Below are 23584 nucleotides of genomic sequence, written 5' to 3'. Positions count from 1 at the left end.
GGAACCATGACATTTTTTAATCAGGCGGTCCGACCTCCTCATGTATAATTTGCATGCGAGTTGTACGAAACACGTTTTAAGGTTCTTTCTATCAAAACAATAACAAAAACAATACATTAGGTGCTTGACGGGCTGAAACGGTGGGGGGGGGAAACAGCAATACTATGTCAAAGAAGTTTGTGCTGCATGCGTGTCAAGATGAGGTCTGGCAATAGTTAAGCTGTCCCTTTGTTTGAGTCAAGAGGGTGGAGTGCCTCCCACATTTAGTCCAAATCTTACACGCACATACACAAGCACACATACGCACACACAAACACACATGCATGCACGCAAACTATTTTTGTATCCGCGGACAGTAAAGATGTCAGACAACTTCGGGACATTTTTCCTTACTTATATTAATTACATCACGTTTACATAAAAGAGGAGAGGCCATTTTAAATCTTTAATCTTCAATTACGTATTGAGAAATATTTATGTTTGTGTGTTGGTGAAACCTAAAACAGGCCACTTTGCTGACTGCTCTAGTTATTATGGTCCACTACTAACAAAACCAGTCACTAGATGGCAGACTAGACCATACTGTGTGTACAGAACTAAACGGATAGCCATAATGTCATTGCTCACAGCCACTATTTTACAAAAGAATAAAATACAAATCTTTCAGATTTTAAGCCATAAAAAGATATATAAAAAAAAAAAATCATGAGAAGATACCAGAATAAGCATTTTTATTTTATTTATCTTTACAGTACAAAAAAAAGTCATTAAAGTGTGAATTAAATTAAACTGACAGGGATTTAGACAGGAAGTGTAGTTAATGGTAATATTTAGTGACTCGGTGGAGTTGTTACAAAAAAAAAGTGCCTCAGGAAATACTGTACAATCGTGGCTTCCCAACACAGTTGTGGATTTGATTGCATTTTATTTACAAGCCAATACAATTTTAAGTCCTAATAAAAAAAAAAAAGTTTGTCTTAAATTGAATAATTCGTTAGAAAAAATACATAGTTGTATTCTTGATTAGAAGCTGCCTCTGTTTGAAAGAAAATTCATAAGGTGTGCACTGACAGCTGCTCGGGTAAAAATATAAACTAATATAAAAGCTTTGTTTCTCAAAATTAGTGCAAGATATATCCTAAGAGCAAATGACACTAAAATGATGTGTCATGATTGATTATGTATGTGCATAGTCAGTGGGAAGTAAGCAATTACTAGTCTGAATAAACACAGGATCCCACCAGCAAGAAAGTAGCATTCTTGCACCTGTTGTGGAAAATGAAGCTGTGGGCAAATCTCAGTGTTTGTTTCTGGTCTTCTCTTCAACCAGAAAATCTGATAATACATGTTTAAAAAAAATACCTTAGCGTTCACATGGATTAATAAATTCACCTATCCAGTTCAGTGTTTCATCTGTCTGTTGAAGGCTAGTGTCCAGGCTGGGGGCCGTGCCCCATGTCACCTCCAGCTGTCGAGGAGGTGGAGATGCTGTTGTATTGGATGGCTTGCAGAGGCCCAGGACCTGCAGGGGTGGGACTTCCTCCTGGACTCACCCCTGCAGCTGGACACAAAGACAGCTGTCAAAGTCACTGATATATGTGTGTGGACTGTCCGCTCTGTGGGTGGCCTTTACGAGCATGTGCACTTTGTTTTGGATGTTTAGCAAATAAATAAAAACCCATTACAGTTGATTAAATGAAAATATCTCTTTTATTTTAACAATTGAAGACTGTACATACAGGTAAAAAGACAATAATACAAATATATGAATAGAACACGTGGCAATATTGCATCCCTCTTTGTTCTCTGAAGCTCTTAAACACAATATCTGTTTTTGTTTAAGCCACAGGGTGAAGTATTTTTCAAATATCTTTCATTACAGGTCAGTTTCAGGTCTTGTTGAGCTTTAACTTTCAGCTGCCTGGACTGCAAGATGGGCAACGTCTGCATCTTGTTCCCTGCTTGCTTCATGCAAGGCCAAATAGCAAATGCTCATAGCATTACATTCCAGGGTATTTTAAATATATTTAAGGTGTTGTTCTTTTAAAAAGTATGACAAAACATAGTCTAAGATATTCCTTTAAAAGGAGAGTTAAGAGTGCAGCGCTTTCCCCTGATTGGCTCTCTTTAGGAATAAAAGTGCATTTCTAATATTTGGAGACGGTGGAGATAGAAGCAGAGTTTTAAGTGCTGTTCGGTTGCACTCTGTATGGTACAGTTTAAGGTCCCTGTGTGTGTAGAGGTGTTTTTTTGTCATAGCAAGACAACATGTGACCATGGGGTATTCCCTTATGTGCACATACAAGGTATAACGCATCTGAATTATACCCTCAGTGGTGGATGGAGATTATTGGTGTCAGGCATCTGGAAAGGCTGGTGAGATTTCTAGACAGAGGTGAAGGGTAGGGGGTTTTACTCACTGGGGTACCCCTGTGCCTCTCTCTGCCGGGCGGTGACAGGACAGTCCTTGTGGGTGAGCAGAATCTGCTTCAGTTGACCCACTTCCGACCTCAATGACGTCACCTCGTTCTGGGAACACGCAGAGAAATGCTAAGTATCCTTGAAGTGTAGATTGTGTTGGCGTGTGCACTTGTCTGTGTCGCAAGTGCATCTCACCTGTAGCTGCAGGTTTGTGTGCGTCAGCTCTTCAGCTTTCTTCTCCAGTGACGACACCCACACTTTCCTCTTCTGTCGGCAACGGGTGGCCGCGGCCCGGTTACGCTCCAGAAACTTCTGCCTTCGCTCGTCGGGGTCCTGCTCTGCAGTCCTTCGTCGACGGCTGCCGCCTCCTCCACCGTCTCCTCCACTGCTGCTGCAGCTACCGCTTGCCTGCACTGCATGCTGAGAGTGGGAGGGCGGCATCTGTTGTGCAACTGGTGATAACTGCACACACAAAAAAACATTTTTTTCAATAACCTAACTGTACCCGGGTGCAGAAATATAAAACACATATATAACAATTAGAAAATGTAATGCATTGTACCTGTGCCGGAGCAGACAGCGGAGCTGCAGGTGGCGAGCCCTGGTGCAAGTGTGAGGGCGATGACTGGTGAGCCTGAATGTGCGGTACATTCCCTGACTGGTGAAGCGGGTGGCTGTGGGTGCTTCCCAGGTGCGGCGGAGGATCATGACATCGCTGTTGGTAGGTGAGGGGTGGAGCTGCAAGCTGTGGATGATGAGGATGATGATGATGATTGGGGTGGTGGTGTTGTTGATGTAGCGGAGGTGCCTGGTGGCGCTGTGACATCATCTCCATCATGTGATCCATGGATGTCACAGGGTTGTTGATCATTCCTGGGTGGTAATGGTGGCCCATCGTCTGTTTGGATCTCTGAGTGGAGACAGAAAATAAACAAAGGAAAGGGATTTGATTAATAATTGTTTTTCTCCTTTTCTGCAGTAAAATATAGGCATGCATGTAGAGTGTCCAGGTGATGTACAGTACAATGTCAGAATATTGAATGACACATTTACAAGTATTTGAGCCACGAAGACTAAAACGTTGTGCACTTTGTATCTTTAAATCCCCCCACATTACAGCCACAAACACATAATCACATATAAACTTCTTACTGATAAGAAGATCCTTTTAACATTATTTATAACATGGGCCTGTTTTGAATGCGTTGTAGGTGGCATTTTTTAAAGAACGATAAACACAATGGTGTCTCATTGTAAATTGGATATTTTCACATCATCTCATTTTACCTGCATATTCCTGAGAGCTATAGACAACCAAATTACCAAATTACCAGTCTCAGATAGCTCAAATTGGGGTGAACCTGGTACATAATCCCATGTCCCAAATGCAAGGATACTGAGCAAGGACTACATCATTGCAAGCATTGCATTGCAATTTCAAGACATCTTAAATCTATTTGATAAATTTAGGGTTGAGTTCTATGAAATAGTATTTGAGATTTCAACACCAATTCTATGAACAATGGTTAAGAACCCTAATGACAAGCAATGTCTTTTCAGCATCTCTCTTAGAGGCCAATATATTTCTGTTATTAAAGGAGGTCAAAAATAAGAGAGATCCTTCTCCAGAGCTATCTATCCGTGATGAAAATATAATGATGGAAATACTGGCCACCAGATTAGGCAAATACAGACAGAAAAAAAAATTGCAACTTTATTCCAGGAAGATATTCTATTTCTATATTATGTACATATTGTATTCTGAGCATGACAAAGGCCGTGACACTCGATGCCCAAAAGGCCTTCAGCCGTATAGAAAGGCCTTGTCTTTGTTTGGGAGCACCTTTTTCAGTATCAACACTCTCCCATCGCTCTTCAAATTCTTCTATCATTGCAAATCTGCAAATCTCACTTCTTCAGTTTATCTACTTGAAAAATATACCCCCATCTGTAAAAGTGCATTAGACAATTCAACGGAAGTTTTGGATATGCAATAAACAGGAGAAAAAGGTGATTGTGTCCAGCACAGACATTCAGTCCCTTCAAAAAGAACAAACAAAAATAGATATATCTATATATATATATGACAAAAATTATATATACCGCATATTTATTACAAATTAGTATAAAGAATAGTTTGTTCATGCTTGTGACTTTTGCCACAAAATAGGGACTAGTGAGAACACCCAAAACCCTGTTTCCCAAAAGTTTCCCGTTATGAGACAACACATTTAATGAAAAACTACTTGTTGCTCTCACTTTGACCTCCTCAGTTTTATTAAATCACATTTAAGCAGAGATGTGTTGACCTAATCACTGTATATGAAGATCGTGTGACAACAGAGCAACATTTTCCATCTCTCCCACGGCGGGTGACCCCTAACACCAGCTAAATTAGTGACAGCGGATTAGCTCTGAACCAACAGACCACTTCAGGTCAAACCTACAGGCCTTTTCCCAGAGTGTTGTACCTCTCTGTGCCAAAACGAATGAAAATTATAACTAGCACTGTTCTCAGCCAAAATCTCCCACTTTAGTCCATCATTGCCCTTTCTCCTCATCATCCACAACTGTGAAGACAACTGTTGATAAGGGGGATAATGTGTTCCAATAAATGCTGCCGTCTGCAGCTTGATACGTTCACACTTTATCATTCCCGTGTATCATCTGACTAAACAGACTGTACGAGCTAAATTAAACCTCATCTCACCTTTCTCCTCCACTCACCAGAGGAAAGTGAGAGAGGGAGAGGTCGTGTTTGAAGCATGACATCACCCCCCCTCCTTCCCTCCCTGGCAATATTGCTATCTGCTGCCTGTTACACAATATTTCTTTAAGAGAAGGAGCAGATTTTTTTTTTCTCTCTTCACTATTCAGCAAAGGAAAAAAAGGAGCACATTTAGCCGGTGCCAAGGATGAGGTCATTGAGCTGCCTCTGCCAGCTTTACCAGCCAGCCAGGCTGCCAGTCAAACACTCGCGCGTGCGCACGCACGCACGCACGCACGCACGCACACACACACACACACACACACACACACACACACACACACACACACACACACACACACACACACACACACACACACACACAGCGAACAGGACTGGACACGAGTATTTCAGTTCTGTTTGCTACATAGAAACACCCTGACACTGGGGCCACTGATTACATCATGTGTCTCCTTGGCCTGGATGACACACCACGTTGATATTTCTGTGTGCGAGGGGGGGGAGATCAGTGAATGAAGACACAAAACTGTACATGAAACACTGATCCACTTGTCAAATGTTTACTTTTCCACTTAAGCAGAGTGCGGCGTTACTGTACAACAGAGGCATGTTAATACACCTACCGTGGTTTTAGAGAAGTACGAGTCCTGTTTCACACGTTGGAAATGCAAAACACAAACCTGATGTCACTGAATTATAATTAGATGGGCCTGGAGAAGAAGCCTTTGTGTGTTGCTTGTGTGTCTATCTTTCTGAGGACCAATCTGAAGATGTGTGTGACATTTGTTCGGTCCCCACAAACCTGACACACTTTCAAAGAGCTGATGAGGGTTAAGACTTGGTTTCAGGGTTAGGACTAGGTTTAGGTTAGGTAAAATTTGAGTTTAGTTGTGACAGTAAAAATAAGGGAGTAGAGAATGCATTATGTCAGTGAGTGCCCTCACAAATACAGAAGTACAAACGTCTGTGTGTGTGTGTGTGGTGTGTGTGTGTGTGAGAGAGAGAGAGAGAAAGAGAGTGTAAGAAAAAAAAGTTGAGATTTGAATGTGCGACCTGAGTGGCTCTGCAATCTGAAACCATTTTTCATTTGCCACTCTATATACAAGCTCTGCAACAAGAAGTCATAACCTGAGTTTGGAGTTTGGTCTGTGTGTGTGTGTGTGTGTGTGTGTGTGTGTGTGTGTGTGTGTGTGTGTGTGTGTGTGTGTGTGTGTGTGTGTGTGTGTGTGTGTGTGTGTGTGTGTGTGTGTGTGTGTGAGAGAGAGAGAGAGTGTGTGTGTGTGTGTGTGTGTGTGTGTGTGTGTGTGTGTGTGTGTGTGTGTGTGTGTGTGTGTGTGTGTGTGTGTGTGTGTGAGAGCGAGAGAGAGAGAGAGAGACAGAGATGGAGACAGTAACACAGATTGTGTGTGAGTGGACAAGGGGCGATTTCACAGTTTTCCCTTTGAAGTTGCTTTTGATAGCACACATATATTTAACAATTCATTGGACATGCACCTAGAAAGAGGAAATGTAAAATTTATAAGGGCAGAGATAGAGAGCATGTAGCCACAAGGAAAATAAAACAACCAAGAAAGTCAGGGGGAGCATGTAGATTGTGACTTCCTGTGGTCCAGACCTGTGTGTGTGTGTGTGTGTGTGTGTGTGTGTGTGTGTGTGTGTGTGTGTGTGTGTGTGTGTGTGTGTGTGTGTGTGTGTGTGTGTGTGTGTGTGTGTGTGTGTGTGTTAGAGTGTAGCATTACACTCTGTTTCCTGTCTATCCTGATTAGAAAGGAATAAGCCATGGGCAGAAGGTGAGACAGGGTGTGTTTTAGTGTTACACATCTAATATCAGTTTTCCCCTACGTATCACTTACATAATATGGCATTTAATGTGTTCTGCCTCCTATATGATTGAGGATGCACAACTCGTGAATTTTTAAAAATATCATACTGGTGTGAGAAGATTTCTCATCCGGGAGTCAACAAAATGTGTGAAAACACCCTTTCCAGCTTAGGAGTTCTGATTTAACACATTTTATTATTTGGGTGTCAAAGAGAAATATAGCTCCACATCACTGTCTGAAAGTGGTTTCAGATGCTTTTCTCGTTCCATAAAGCATTAAACGCTTCATGAAGAGGGGGAAATCAGTTTTATATTTTAGGAACTAACCTTTTTCCTTGAAATATTTTTTCCTTTTTGCCAACACTCGTGATGTACTATTGGGGTACAGATCCAATAGTACGTAGCTTTTATTTCATGACATTTCTGGTGGGGAGTCAGATGAGAAAATTGATACCACTCTCATGTTCTTGATTACAAGGTGAATATGACATTTAGCTTGGCTTAGCACAAACAGTGGACATAATGAGAAATGTGCTTTGTAGTAAGCTTTAGACATTTTGGTAGATGGATATTATTTCTGTTTGACAGAGTCAGGCTACCTGTTTTTCACTGAAAGGGGTGGCAGTCTTTCCATCTAACATCCTGCTCGAAAGAAAATAAGTGTATTTTCTGAAATATCAAGTCCCTTCTTTAATACTGCAACTCACAACTGACAATCAGCTTCAGTCCAAAAACAATGGTATCAGTGTTTTTGAGGGAGCTCTCAGATCTACCTTGTTTGGTCTGGACCTTTGGACTTTTCAGTTTGATCCAAACCAAAGTAGAAAGTGTGAAGGTGCCTTGGACTGCGGTCTGGACCGAAGCAACAAGGAAAATTTGGACTGATCAAAAGAGGTGGTCTCGGTCCGGATCAAAGAGAACCACAGTTCAGTTCATTTGCAGTGTGAAAACACTTTTTTGGATGATTTGGACCAATTACAGGAAGTTCAAGCAGGTTATTGTCACCCATTAAACAATGGAAGAAAAATAATAATAAAAAATAAGTAAACTGAGCCATTGACAATACAAATTTACATAAAAATAACCTCCCAGTTGTGTCAAAAGAAAACATCAGCATGTTCCCAACTCTCTGATTGACAGACAACGGCTGGTGTGTGTGGACAGTCACACTTCATCTTCCCTCACCTTCAACATAGGACCACCCCACAGGGCTGATACCCGGGTGTCCCTTCACATGGCATTTATAAAGGGTGTGCTACATGACAACCAGAGGGGTGTACTGCAAAGTGAGATTAGTGGGTTAGCGAGGTATGTTGAGACTAAAGCCAGGGTTGTCACCACGGTAACTGATGCTGCAAACTTAACCTGCTCTGGAGCAGGTTATGTTGGAGATATCAGATCAAAACATAAGAAAGTAATGCCCACTGACCAATCAATTCTCTTGGAAAAATATCATCACCAATCGAAGAAGATCCAGGGAAGCTTGCTGCGCAAAGTAAGATTGTCCGGGGGGGGCCGAGTGTTCAGAGGCCGACAAACCTCTCTGACTTTCCCTGTTGATTTTTATATGAAGTATAGATTAATATCACTGTGTTTTTTACCGATATCATCCAACAACAGGGACTGATTGATGCACTAAAGCGTTGCACTTTATACTTACAAGATACGACAGTAAACTTACCTACCGCTTTGAATTATGATTTTATATTTAGCCTATTTCTTATGTGGTTCTCGGTCCTTTTGACTCCTCCGGGGCTGCAGGTGAAATGATAAGACTGAAACGTTCATGCACGTCATGAGAATGCATCTATCAAATAAATAAATTTAATGAAATATGCACATGTAATTTGTCAGATCTTCCTGTGCAAATTATGGTAAGGTGAATTTATAAACCTTTCAACTTCGGCTACATGCACACGGTCAGCGATTTTTTTTTCACATCACATCTTTCCATCATTCAGCAGCTGCTGCTGTGCTGCTTTCAGTGTGGATTATGAGTTAACTTCATTATAGTTTTCTTTAAATGATAGTTTGCTCCTCATTTTAAAATATGTCATTCTGCTGTCAGTGCACTTTTCCGTGTTTGTGATTGGTCAAATACTGCAAACACTCTTTAATGTGAACGCGCTCAGAGCCTAAAGCAGAGAGCCTGAATTAACAGAGAAAGCTGATCACCACTGTCGTAGTACTGATTATCTCTGACTGAGAGTTTCCGCTTTGTTGAGCCAGCTCAGGCAAAGAAAGCCTGCGTATGTTGAACTTGCTTCGTAGTTCACCCCTCTGCTGAAGAAAGCCCTCCGGCGTCTCTGCTACCTATGACACTTGAGGGACTTCCGGGTGCTTATGTACTTTTACACCTGCACAATTGAGACCATCTTTACATCTAACAGCACAAAACTGAAATACCTAGCCCAACGAGGGTAGTACACTCAGCTGAGTGCACCATAGAAATCTCCCTCCCAAACCTGCAGTACATCTACACTTAGAGGTGAAGGGAACGGCCACGAAGATCATCGAGGAGCCGAGCCACCCCGACAACAGACTCTTCTGTCTGTCGCTGTCAGGACGACTCTATCACAGCACCAAAACAGAGAGGAAGAGAGGCAGCTTATTCCCTCAGCCTCTCTGTCTTAATCAGAAATGTGCCTCATACACATCACACACACCATCCACCAAGTTACTGTCATTATTACTGCCATCAGTACTGTTTTAACTATCCTCCAAGCCAGTTTCCTCAGTTTAATGTAATTGCACATCCTTTTGCCAGGCACAGCACTCTATTCTCTATTGTTTTCACTGTCTCTGGACATATCGCTATATTTTAAAATTTCTATTTATTTTCATACATCCATTATTGAAATTTTTTTTCCTGCTTAAATTTTTATACTCTTACACTTATTGCTTTTATTTATAGCTACCTGGCCAGTGACAGGTACCCAAGCATTTCACTGCACGTTGTACTGTTGTGTATGAGAGTAATAAACATTTGACTTTGAATGTATGTATATAAACGTCAGGTATAAAGAGTTCCCTATAAGGTCAGATCCATCTGGAGTTTGACACGTTTCATTAATTCATCCACAAGAGTGAAGTGAATTTTCCTGTCAACCATGAATATTTCTATCTCGGGGGATCTTGACCACTTTGGCCACTATACCTGCATCTATAAATCATAACGCAAGCGTGTCTGAATGTGTGTGAGCCTGAGCATGACAAACACTGTCTCCCATACTTACAGTCATGTGCCGAGCAGATGCCCCTTGCATGGCGGGGTCTGGCAGGGTGCCAGGTAAGGAGGCTGGCAGAGGTTGTCTGTGTCTGTTCCGCATGTGGAGGAGGCAGGACAGCGGCCCAGGAACCGGCCTGTGGTCAGCAACAGAGACAGAGAGAGAGAGAGACCGGCGGGTCATGCCAGGGAGCGATCCACAGCTAAAGTTTCACTAATCCAGGTTCAGAGAGAGGTGCAAGTTGAAACATTTATAGCCAGGTCTTGATGGCAGATGGAGCTATGACTAACATAGATGGGCATGGGTAAAAAAAAAAAAAAAAAATCAGTATAGGGATTTCAGATGGATAAATAAAGATTCTTTCGAAATTACAAACAAACAAACAAAACTTATTTTCTCCCTTCCTGTGATTGTGTCTAGCCATGCAGGTTTGGTTTTATAAATCTAGGTTGTGAGATATACAGCGATGAAAGAAGTACTTGGATTCTTTCCTTATATAAAAGTTTCATAACAAATATTTTAAAACACCCTATTACAGATTTTCTAACAAGTCATAGACATCTAGACTGATGCTTTAAAGGCATTTTTATGTTTTATCCAGTCTTTTTAATGTAAAAAAATCTTATATTAAAATCTTAATCAGATAATCCTGGTGGAGTAAACAAAAAGTACAATATTTCTCAAATTAAATACTTGGAAGTTTGTTTGTGGTGTTCAAAGCAATACAAAAAATTACATTTGAGAGAATCACCAGCAGTGTGTCTCTTTAATTTAATTTGAACTACTTTCTGAAAAGGAAATAATCCTTATAAAACCGATTTACAGGGTGTTCTGTTTATTTTCCAGAATATTAGATACTCTGGAGAGAAATGTTGCTGTTGAACTTTTAAAATGCTAGGAGCACCACAATCTGATTTCCATGAGGTTCATTGTTTTGGGATCGAGAAAACAATCTCTTTTGAGGTGGATGCGTCAAAACATCGGCATATAAAACTGAAATGATTAACATAGCTGCAAACCAAAGTGAGAAATATTCTGTTGGGACAGCGCTCAAACTAAAATCTGAAAAAAAGCATTGACTGAATGATAGAAAATTCAAAATGTTAGGAGTAAAACAGCGTAAACAGAGGTTTGAGGTGAAGCAATGACAACGGAAAGAATGATGAGGTGAAAAAACTGAAAGGAAACAGAGATGTGGAAAAAAGGGACAGCTTGAGAGGGAGGATAGAAGCTCAGGGATCACAGTGGGGGATGCAGAGACCCGGGGTGCCGTGTGCTGACCTAACCGACTCTGGCTCGCGGCCAATCGGACAGCGTGGGCCTCCGTGGCCGCGCTGAGGTCATCGGCAATGATGTCATCACTGAATCTGGGGGTGTGTGACCCGTTTAACATACAACAAAGTACAGACAAACCAAAACAGCCTTTCCTAACGTAACCACAACACTTCTGCCGGGGCCAACAGCCAGACACTCCAACAACGTCGCTGTGGAAACGGGTGGTAAACACTAGGGGAAACAGTCAGACACCCGATCCATGGTTAATTTAGTAACACTTAGCGGGTTTCACTGACTAACATGCTGTCTGGATTCAGCTGGCACTGATATATTGTACCATAATCGACTGTCAACTCTCTCCCCACCGTCCTGTCATGTCCCGTCTGGGCCTGGACAGATGTTTGGAGCTTATTATGTCACTGAATTACTTCTGGTACCTTGACTCATCTAATCAACTGCAGAGATGTGACAGAGGCTTTGTTTATCTACAGTATGTGTTGCTAGCAGAAATCATTTTTAAGCCAGTTGATAGGGGGTGAGAAGGTTTTTTTTTTCTTTTTTTGAAGACTGACATTTAGATAAGAGAAAAGTTTACAATTCTAGGGCGCCAAAAAAAATCTTTCAAAAATGAGTTGGAAATTCCTTCTAAGGCTTTAAGTGTGATGCATCCTGGAGCCAGAAGGGTTTCATTTGCTGACCATTTAATCACAATGTTCCCAGTCTGATTCCAGCTGGAGACCTGTGTTACATGTCATCTCTTGCTCCTGCTTATCTTTACTATCTACTCTCCAATAAAGGGGAGTACATGCCTAAACATATTTAAAGAACTGGTGTCATAAATGTAATAATGACACCACTCATTTATGGTATGATAACTATCACAAGCAGACAAAACGGTATAAAAAATAAAGGCTACATTTTATCAAGCGAGTGTAGTAAATGGGATTGCAGCAAAAAATTTGCAGAAGTATTTGAATAATTATATGCAGGTATATAAAGCTCGGTAGTTTAGTCCTGTGGTTGACAGCCTCAGAGTAGGGTTTCCTTTATCGGGTCACTAAATATCAATGGGAGGAAAATTTATATTTATATTTCTTTCTTGTTTGGATATTTTCAAAGCAATGAAAAATAAATCAACAGCAATATATCTTTCTAGAAACAAGGATCAGATCACTCTGGAGAATCCACAGACCTGAATGTGAACTGTTCCCATCTCAACTTCTTTCTATAGAGAAAATAGTTACTTTGAAAACTGTTCACAGCGTGTTCTGTTTATTGTCCAGAATATTAGCTGCTCTAGAAAGAAATTATGCTGTTGAACCTTTTGACAGTCTAATTGAGTTTAATTGTCTTGAGATGGGTGAACTTCCTCCAGAGCTTTTAACCACTAAAAGTAAGTGAGAAAATACGATGTACATTCATCTGGGAGAAACAATGCTTAAAATCTGAAGAAACGCATCCACTGAAAAATATATTTTTTTATTTGAATTAGCTGAAATTCTGAAAGGAGTTGAAGTGACGGTCAAAAATAGGATTAATGAAAGGAGGAAAAATGTCAGTTAAAATGGAGACGCTGAAGGAAGTTGGAGTTTCAGTTTCATCCCTAAATAATGTGTTAATTTAAATGTAAAAAATTTGTTTCAGAAGAATAAAGTGCTGCATAAACAGTTTTATTTTGTTTTTGCTGTGTTGTTTTTTTCATATTTAACATAAGGAAACATATTTTACACATGCTAATAATAAGACATTTTTGCTATGCTGCATTTACAGAAATGTTGTCATTGGCGGTCTAGGCTAAAAGATTTTTATAAAGCTACCAATTGTAAAATTTGCCGTATTAAAATTGTGTAACGTTTAAATGTTGCTAATGTCGTCTATATTAAAACAGAGGCATTGGCTTTTACAGCGGCTTCTATTTCTACTTACAATTTTACTCATTTCGTTGCCTAAAGTCATGCAATCAGTAAACAACTTTGACATGACCCAAATATAACAAAACACTATTTTCCTTATCAAACTGCATGATGTGAATAAAACTGCTGAATGTTTCATTAAACCCAAAGTGTATGTAGCCTATATATAATCATAAATTCTGATGACTCAGTATGAGTTTCACAAATCTGTAGATGAACTGTCAGGGAGAGTGGGAGCTGCTGCAGGGAGCTGCTCAGATGAAAGACAGGAACTCTCCTTATCTGTGTCCTGAACCGGGTGATAACCAGGGAGCCGTGGAAGCTGCCCAGGCGCTGAGAGACTCCAGTCTGGTTCTGAGTCTTCACAGACATAACAGAGGCGGGACTTGGATGGCAGGGTGGGTAAAGTCAGAAGGATTGAGTGGGTGGACAATGCAGCGGTTCTCCATCTTTTTTTGCAATGACTTTGTTCTCTGAGTATTTTGAATTTTTCCCCTCTTTTCTCTCAGTTCATTAATGTAGAGATGAATTATGCAGGGGGGAAGGCCAGCATGTGCCCAACACAGAGAGTTATAAAACAGGATGGGCAAGACAGGGAGAAGGCCAGGAAGAAAAGAAAAGGAAAGGAAATGTTTGTGTGTGTGTGTAAGATAGAGAAAGTAAGTATTCCTACATGAATGGAATGCTTAAGTAAGTTACAGAGTGTGTGTGTGTGTGTGTGTGTGTGTGTGTGTGTGTGTGTGTGTGTGTGTGTGTGTGTGTGTGTGTGTGTGTGTGTGTGTGTGTGTGTTTGGACGCCTGTAATTGTGTATGTGTGTGTGTGTACAGCCATACTCACCCTGAGTGTGTTAGGGTGGAAGGAGCCTGGGTGATGACTGATCCGGACTGGGAGGAGGACAAAGCTTGCTGGGCAGCCAGGCTGCAGCTAGAGGCCATCATGGGGCCATGGGTCTGGGGATGATGGAGACCATGGGTCGGGGGATGATGCAGCGGTGGCTGGGGGTGCTGGAGCTGAAGCTGGGTTTTGAGATGGTGCTGGTTCATACAGGTTGAACCATTATGAGAGAGCGTCTGTGGGGGGAAGCGGGAGAAACAAACAGCTGAGGCTATTTTTTTACCTGTCTCATTCCACTCACACATGCGTAGTGTGTGGTTTAGGCTCTGAGATTAAGGTGACAGTGATGTGTGTGTGTGTGTGTGTGTGTGTGTGTGTGTGTGTGTGTGTGTGTGTGTGTGTGTGTGTGTGTGTGTGTGTGTGTGTGTGTGTGTGTGTGTGTGTGTTTCTTTAGGTGTTTGTGTGTTTAATGACTACCTGTTTAATTTACAGGGTAGAATGTGATCACCTGGTGTTTCTTTCCTGCAGCAGGTCAAATATCTGCAGTAGTCTAATTGGCTCTGACTACATTTATCTTCCTCACAAACAAGTGTCACTCAAAACACAAAGCTGACAGACCTCATAAGCAAACATCTGGCAGCAACAAAGCCCACATCTGCACTGTGTCTTGGTGCTTGCTTTCTGTTTCTTTCAGGCTCAGCTAAAAAAAAAAAAAAAAAATGCTACTTAATCTTTTGATTTCTGTAAAAAATTTACCTGTTTGTTGTTTTCCTCTTCTTGTGCCTGAAGAAACTCTTCCTCTATCTCCTTGAACAGACCAACCTCTTCACAGTTCTGCAAAAATCGTGTCGGCGTTGGTGTCTGGTCTGAAAACATAACATACAAATGGACATGTAAGAGAGGAGACAAGTGCAGAAAACTAGCAGACATCCACCACGTGTCTTTGTTGTTTGAGCTTATTTGCTTTCTAAATCAACTGTGGTCCAGGCTGTATTGGGAAGATGAGAAACACGCCTCCACCCAGCTGCACTCTCTGTCTGATAACATCAGTCTGTCTCTCTGAGCTGTCTAAACATGCAGGGGTCAAAGGTCAGCCGGGCTCTTTGTTTTGACATGAGATTTCCTGCAGGAGGCGTGACAGGCTGCAGGACAGAGAGGCAGAGGGAGAGTCTGCAGAGGTTAGATCTCATGTTGATGTTTACATCCAGACAGACAGCTGTTTCTATGGTTACAGACATTGTCTTGGGACAGTGTAGCAGGGCTTTGGCTTTGACCGTGAGACTCCTGGCTTCTGAAGTTACTGGTCATGCGCCCAGCATTTTAAGAACTGATGCAAAAACGTGTATCTAATAAGTGCCCATAGGATGTCCTCAAATTATCTTTGGGTCAGCTGCTCTTTAAACACGATTAACTCCTTATGTATTCATATACGGACAATAAAGCCTTTACAGAATCAGTAAAAAAAAAAAAAAAAAAGAAAAAAAAAGACAGGAGTAGTTTAACAGCTTTTACGTAACTGTTGTAGTTGATTAACAAGAAATTCATTGAAAAATGAATTCCAAAATTTTGAAAATGTATTGTTTTGTTTTAAAATGGCCAGATGTGAGTATTTGAAGCTTTTCTTTGTCCACTATGACAGTACACTTTATATTTTGGGGTTTGGGACTGTTAGTTAGACAGAAAAAGGTTTTTTTGTGATTTCTATATTATTTCATTTCAAAGACAAAACGCACAATTACATTTTGTTGAAAAATGTAATTGATGGTTGGATGAGGTTCTGCTGCAGTACTAACCCACTGTTGTCGCAATAAATTGTGAACGCTGTCCATTTGATTTTGGTAAATATTGGCTAAATTAATCAGTGCACTACTAATGTCAAACTCTGTACAAAAATACATGGCTCCGTCCAGCTAATCCTCCCTTACTTTTGCCTAATGTCCAAATAAAGAGTAGAATATTTTAGACGGTTTGTGCTGAACCTTGAGCACTTTCTCTCCAGGTTTTTAAATCAAAGGGGCTCTTCACCGACGACATTACATCGGTGTGTTAGGTGTAATCTGATGGAGTATACTGTACATGCTGCAACGTGAGTAGCTCTGTTTCACCGCACAGACTATGAGAGGGGAGGAAGCCTGTATCGAGGTTATCCGATTTCATACTGTATAACATATCGTCATAATTTTTTCATCAAGCGCTGATCCTGAGGGGTCACCGCACACTCGTGCAGCCAGACAGCGGCCGAGCTGAGTGACATGCAGCATGGATAAGTAGGAGACGATGTGGTTACGGGCAATATAGAGAAAAGCTGCTAATTAAAAGTAAAACATCCACAGAGGATTGTAGACACCTGTGGTGGATGGGGAGCAGAAGACAGAGAATTGGCAATGTTTTTATTTCCAATGTGTTGTGTGTGTCTTCTGTGCTGGCCTTACCTGTGAAAGCTGTATCCGTCTTTATGGAAGAGAACTTGAGGGTCATCTCATGCTTGTGTCTGTGGATGATCAGATGCTCTTCTAGCTGGAAGCGCTGCAGCACACCGACACAGTGGGAAAGATGTAAAGAGATGCTGCTGTATGACACATTGTTGCCGTGTTAAATCAGCTAATGCCTCTTGGCTGACTAACCAGTCACAATGGCCTTAGTCTGTTGAGTATTTTTGAATATTTATCACTTTATCAATGATGATAATTTCATGAAAACTGTATAAGTCAGTTTGCTCATTTCTTTCCACATTAAAATCCATGTGCTCGTAACGATACAGTATTATGTAAGCATTTTAATTCACACACAAATAATTACTTCCTTTTTTCAGGTTTAATGACAAGTTTCATTATAATAATCTTTTTGTTTTTTCATCACAGTGATTATAGGGCAAGTCTAACACACATGTACTGCATCAAACTGACCTGAGAGCAGCCCGGGGCGCCGCACACATAAGGCCTGTCCTGTTTGTCATTCATGTCATACACAAGCCTACACAAACAGAAGAAGTGAGAACAACATATTAACGTCCAGCCTCAGCGTACCGGGGGAACGGTTTCACTCCCAGTTCAGATGAGTTCATTCAGCCAGCAGCCTGCAGTTCTGTTTTATAGCTGTATTTACACAAACACAATGCCCTCAGATAATTCACACACTGTGCGCCTATTATCATGTCTTTATTGTGGAAGCTGTGGGTAATAAGATCGTTGCCACAGATGATGGATGCTTCATCCTGAGACACAACATTATCTTGGGGAAAATGATCCCTTTGGTGCCAGCGGGAGCGGAGCAGTCTTGGGTTGTGAGCGCATTGCTGTATACTCCAGGTATTCATTTTTATTAGGGCAAGTACCATATTACATGCAATCTGTTTGTGTTTTTTTTCCCAGCCTTTCATTACTCATTACTAATAACAGGTACGCACCAGAAGGGCATCAAAGTCTTAAAGCATCTTTACTTTTCAGGGTTATTATACAGTGACGTTCGACATGTAGTGCAATTATTTGAGACTACAATTAGGCTTTCATCGGGGCATCAGTTAATAATACGAGTGCGATGAAAGGATGGATGCTCACCATATCTTACATCGAGTCATCACAAGCTACAAATATTAACACAAATGCAGAATAGAGGGAGCACAATAATAAAGCAGCTTGTCGCGCTAACCCAGACATGACCCAGTCAGCTCCACTGTGGCGATATTGAGCAACTGATGGGGGTAATTGTGACTTATTTGAAGTGCTACTGCAGCTCGTTCTTCATTTTCCTCTGACAGCAAAAGAAGAAGTCTTCAACTCCCTGACCTCAGGCATTCCTCCAAGCTATGTGTCACCAGACAAGTTTCACAAACAGAAGATCCACGGGTCTTCAGGTCGAACCTCCCTTGGCTTTCTATCCTCATAACTTTCAGTGCGGATGAAGACGCGATGGAGAAATATTAGTGGTGTTGTTCTGGGGTGGAGAGGATGGTTATGAGAGGTGTATTTACAGGTACACACTTGAAAAGACAGCAAAGTGGGTCCTGGTGTTATGGAGTGAGAGCTAACGAGAGGAGTCAGGAAGGAGAGGGCAAAAGTACATGCTTCCATAAGAAGTGGAAAGAGTGTGTGTGTGTGTGTGTGTGTGTGTGTGTGGAGGGGGGCAGCATAGAGCAACATTAGGGTGATGGAGAGGGGAATGGAAAGGGCAAGTGGCAGTGAGAAAGAGAGAGAGAGAGAGAGAGAGAGAGAGAGAGAGAGAGGAGGGAGAGAGAGGGAGGAGTAGAAAGAGGGAGGAGGTGGAGGACACGATGAATGGAAGAGGGAAGGAATGAGGCTGGGAGGCCGCAGAGGGAGGGCTACACTTTAGGCCTATCCTCCTGACAGGTTTGAACCTGCCTCAGCCCCCATTTTCCAACCCCTGGCAAGTAGAGGTGACCTCATAGGTGTGTGTTACAAAATAAAAGGAGTAAGCAAGTGTCCACAATGCCACAATTTCAAATAAATACACAGATGGAAAAATTTAGAATTGACATTATCAGTCAAAACAGAAGTTATAATAGTTGTAGTTTTATGTAACTACAGGCTACAATTTACAGCATAGCCTTTCTTGCAGTGATATTACATAATTATTTCATGTAAAATGGCTAATACAAAGCCCAGAGTTGTTTTTTGTTGAACAGTTTTACCTTCCTCTTCTCCTTTCAGCAGTACTTGCACAAGATTAGCACACTCAGCACATTTCCAGCAAAACCTTCTGTCACTGGTTACGTCAGTGCACAATGACGTCATGCCAAATGCATAAATCCAACAACAGACAAGCCAACATGTTGCCAATTCTAAAACGGATTAATGTCTGCGTTTAAAAAAAAAAAAAAAAAAAAATGTAAATCTTTGGGGCAACTATACTTTTTCCCGCCTATGTCATTCTCCTCATCATCACGGCAACGACAATGAATGAAATAACACACACAAGTTTTAATACTACCCCCTGTCTACAATATCCAAACGTCCATCTCCAAAACTTCAGTTAGGCTACTTACTATTTCTCAGATTTGCCATATTTGATGGATGAACAGTATCGAACCGGCCGCGCAGACACGGAGATCAAATTAAGCAGCGGTTCTGAGCAGCAAATCCTCCGGCAGGCGGCCGGTCAGTGGCGGTGCGTGTCTCAAGAACATGACCCGGTGTGTTTTCTTTCCTATCGCTCCGGAAAGCAACCTGTTCACCTTATAAACAAGCCCCGCGCAGCTGTACGGAGAGTGCTGTCACACACGCGCGCACACACACACACACACACACACACACACACACACACACACACACACACACACACACACACACACACACACACACACACACACACACACACCCCCTAAATAGACACGAGCGCTCAACCCGTCCTGCTCGGTGATGAGACTTCACCGGGACACCAAGCCAAAAAGTTCCGCCGTCAACTTTTTCCATCAACGTTAGAAAATAGAAATTAACACACTTAAGTCGTTTCGACAGACCGTGGGCAGCTTCAGCAGTGCGGTTATTGCGGAGTTAAAAGTTTTGTGAATGAAAATAAACGCTGAGGCTTACCTACAAGTAGAGAGGGACAAGCAGCGCTCCAGAGAGGAACCACGTTGGACTGGAGCGAGATTACAATACGTTCTATTTACAGAAGCATTACATCACCCTCCCGGTGACGTCACGTGGGATTCCTGAACTTCTAAATCATTGCGGTCCCGCACGGAGAGAGGGATTGAGGGGGGCGGGGTTACGACACCGGCCGGTAGGGGGACGGGACGGGACGGGATGGGACAGCGGCATGGTGGTGAGACAGTCGACTGACAGACAAGGATAACCCAGTCAGACACACCAGCAGCAACGTGACGGGACATGGGGCAGACCGGGCGGGCGGATGAAACCCAGTTATTCTTTTACGCGCCCCACTTTTAAAGTCTGAAACGGGACGTCCTCGCGTCTGAATCGAGTTTATCCGTCAAAATGAGCAATAGCTCCCAGGGTTTGTTTTTTTTCCAAAACTTTTCGGATAGTTGATGTCGTATTTATCTGAAAATAAAACAGCGAAGAGGAGCAATAAAAACGCAAATAGACCACACTTTGTCCCGGAATAATCTAAAAAAAATTAAACTTGGAGACAAAATATAATTGCCAATACGAGGCTACTGACTCATGCTAGCACAACAACAACAATAATAACCATCATAATCATAATCCTAATAATAAAGTTTCCAATTTAAAAAAAAAAAAAAAATCAGCACAGAAAAAATAACAGGTTATCTTAAGTCAGAAAGCTCACAATAAAGCTACAAATAAAAGTAATAAAAAAATAACTAGCAACAAGTCTTCCTAGAATCTATAAAGCTGTAAAGCCTCAGTGGAGACAGAAATAATCTTGCTTTAAAGCTGCATATTATATCCAGATTGGCCCATTCATCAAAGTCAGTGTAAAATTAATAAAGTCGAAAAGACTGTGATAGACAGGGTTGAGCTTTACCATCCTCCACAGTTACAGCACACTGGCAGCCATTGTGTTGGTAACATGATGTCATAAGTGATAATCAGGGCAGAGTCATACTCTGTGCTCACACAAACGTTCGAGGAACAGTTTCACAGTTTAAAAGGCTTCTGCACAAGAAAGTGTAAGAACCATTTTGCAGTTTTTGACTTTTGAAGTATGTATCTTTTTCTACGGTTGTCAGTGATGTTACATCAAAACTAATAATTGCCTACTGTTCTGAAATTTGTTGAAGTAAATTATATGACGATTAAAAAAAATCCCACTGGCAACATAAAACAACAGGAAAGGCCCTGGTTATTGACACGAGCTAAACCATCGAGTAATATCTCTGCCATGTTTGGTCATGTTTTCCGGCGCTGCGGCCCAGCTGGACAGAGGTGGCGTTGGTTATGGTTTTGTTGTGTTGTAAGTGCGAAAAAAAAGACCAAACCCCACTGACTCATCATCCACCAATCCCTTAAAGTATGCAAATTATGGGCGTTATGGCAACAAGAAGAAACAGGAAGTTGTAATGATGTCACAGTGTTTTGAGCTCTTTTCCCAGAGTGGATGTTTTATTTTCGCTGAAGATAAGGGATGTTTTACAGCACACGCACATGCCCGTGAAGGTGCACACTCACACTAAAAACGTGTATGACAGCAGCCAGGAAGTCTCGGGCTGGTGCCCTGGAGCAGACGCTGCCACAGAGATTACAACTACCTCCATAACTCAGAGGCTATACCAGCCATTACCATCTGGCATCTTCACCTCAGCACGGCTTTTAACAGCCAGTCTGGGAGCGCTAGAGAGCTGCCTGCCCGGGAGCCTGATGTCACCCTATCTGTAAAAAAAAAAAAAAGAAAAAAAAAGAAGGTGTTTCAGGGTCAAAGGTCAAATAAACTTATTGGTCTCAGTCCACACGTAGCATTATGCTCACTTTGGCCACATCACACATCTGGCTCAGCTGCCAAATGTTCGACACGTGATATGTTGGCATTTATGACGATTACTTTTACTTCAGAAAAGAAAATACTGTAAAAAGATACTCTAAACAGCATTTAAGTACTTAAGTTACAGTAATCTGATTGAGTAGTGCATTGGTTTGAGTTAAATTTACTTCCAGCTCGGCCCTCGCATACAGATCAACACCAGAGCAAACCGCTGGTGGGTGTGTTATGATTTTGTTTGATTCACACACAGTACAACATGTGTAAAGTGGAGTTGCTCATCATCACACTTGTTGCACTGTGTCTTCAGCAAAAACAAGCTGACAATCAGAAAATCAGAGCTTGAAATCCAAAACTGTAAGAATGTGCGCCACCTACAGACCTCAGATCAGATGATGTCATGCACCATAAACTCTGTCTGTGTCGCTCCCTTTCTCTCTTGTATTTCACAACACATGCTACCACTTCCCATGTATGTAATGGTGCCAAGAACTGCGTCACTGTCACAGCTCTGATACACCATGTGTGTGTAATGAGTGTGTTTATGTTGAATGTGTGTCTACTTGTTTGTGTGTAAGAGACAACATATGTACTCGGCTGATGAAGTCACTGAAGTTCTCCACTGTACACGTGTGAAAGTGGAGTCGATCATCCGGCACACCGGTGATGTCACATTGTTTGCGCGCTGCAGGAGTGAATCGGAGTGTATTTCATGTTTCCTATGTGTGTTTCTGCGCCTCATATGGTTGGGTAGACAGAGAGCAGTCAGAAAAAGCATGTTCCCAGGTCCTAAGGTTGTTTGCTGAAGTCACTGGCCAGTGGTTTATGACACACCATTTTAACGCTCGATTAACAAGTCCAACACAGGCCAGCCGGCCCTGGTTAGCCGGGTCCAGTGATTTAAGGACATTCTCCTCTCTCTGGGAGCCACACACAGACACATACACACACACTAGAAAGCTATAGTTCTCTCCTCACCACTGAAACATTATGGGGTAACATTAATCAATAAACTTTATGGATGTAATAGAGCCTGTTGTTAATGATTTATGCAACTTCTTTCACATCTATATTGATATGTAGTTCTGTTCTGAAGCAGCTGGGAGGTAAATCCTCAACATGTTTTAGAAACGTACAATTTGGGCTGCTTTCGGTTACATGGCGTTGATTGGATCAATTCCATTGAAGAAAAACCATGAGGAAAAGCAAATATTCAAGGAGTACATTTCAAAGTTGTTGTTTTTTTAAAGTACAAAATAATTTAAAAAAGATATACTAAATTTACTGTTTTAAAGTAATTTTAGTAATGCGCTTTTAGGAAATCAAACATCTATTATTTTCAGTGTTAGTTATTACTTACAATTGATATAAATGATAGTTTTCAGATATACAAATAGGATTCAGATATTGTATGTAAGACTTTAGTCTTCCACAAAAGATTAAGACCCAAATATTTCTAATGCAATCTTTTTGGAGGTCTAATTGACAAGCTCTTTTGCTTTATTAAAGGCTTTAAAAGATGACTGTGTATTACAAATGTATAACAGAGGCTAATTACCTATTATCAAAAATATTTTATAACACATAGGCAACATAACTGAGGGAATTTACTGTGAATTTCCAAATATGTTGCTTAAGATCTATAATATATATACAATTAATAGGGTATAATTTATTAATAATAATAATAATAATAATAATAATAGAGCTGTGCTGGATCAGTGAGGAAGAAGACAACGTCTGAAAAACGATAACTGTTATTTTACACCCCATGTTTTCTTCTTTCTCTGTGTGTGTTTCTTTGATGTGTAAATAACGCATGCAAATGTGCCAAGATTTTTTGTTTTTTTTGTTACCTCGATTTCGATGTCATCATATCAAGTCACATCGGACTCACATCCCAACAGGTAGGCAGGTCGTGACGTAGGCTGCCACCAGCCA

The 23584-nt window shown here is 41.3% G+C and overlaps 1 protein-coding gene across 4 annotated transcripts; it reads right to left on the bottom strand.

The window, feature by feature from the left end:
• Positions 1-744: 744 nt before the first annotated feature.
• On the bottom strand, positions 745-23574 carry LOC138621327 (cyclic AMP-responsive element-binding protein 5-like). Of its 4 annotated transcripts, none has more exons than XM_069699304.1 (10): positions 23500-23574; positions 17128-17194; positions 16654-16747; positions 14978-15087; positions 14225-14457; positions 10208-10334; positions 2984-3331; positions 2617-2883; positions 2421-2529; positions 745-1561 (listed from the first exon to the last, which is right to left on the bottom strand). In XM_069699304.1, exons 1-10 carry the CDS (start codon positions 23517-23519, stop codon positions 1428-1430), a joined length of 1509 nt encoding a protein of 502 aa, XP_069555405.1. In that variant the 5' UTR covers positions 23520-23574; the 3' UTR covers positions 745-1427. The 4 variants fall into 4 exon arrangements, with proteins under 4 accessions (XP_069555405.1, XP_069555415.1, XP_069555434.1 ...); XM_069699314.1 differs by lacking the exon at positions 23500-23574 and adding an exon at positions 19771-19977; XM_069699333.1 differs by lacking the exon at positions 23500-23574 and adding an exon at positions 19775-19798.
• Between the last annotated feature and the right edge of the window lie 10 nt (positions 23575-23584).

This window comes from Brachyistius frenatus, unplaced genomic scaffold, assembly GCF_029030835.1.
Source record: "Brachyistius frenatus isolate BFR_SWC_R1_liver_20210118 unplaced genomic scaffold, ASM2903083v1 Contig_2, whole genome shotgun sequence".
Taxonomy (NCBI): domain Eukaryota; kingdom Metazoa; phylum Chordata; class Actinopteri; family Embiotocidae; genus Brachyistius; species Brachyistius frenatus.
This window is presented reverse-complemented; position numbering and strand designations above follow the sequence as displayed.

Bases quoted from the DNA above. Each gene is read 5' to 3' on its own strand.
- LOC138621327 (XM_069699304.1), bottom strand. From the start codon at position 23,519: ATGATGACATCGAAATCGAG. The intron at 15,088-16,653 runs GTAAGGCCAGCA...TTATGTTTTCAG, and splicing joins GACGGATACAGCTTTCACAG to ACCAGACACCAACGCCGACA. The intron at 1,562-2,420 runs GTGAGTAAAACC...CTTTGTGTCCAG, and splicing joins AGAGGCACAGGGGTACCCCA to CTGCAGGGGTGAGTCCAGGA.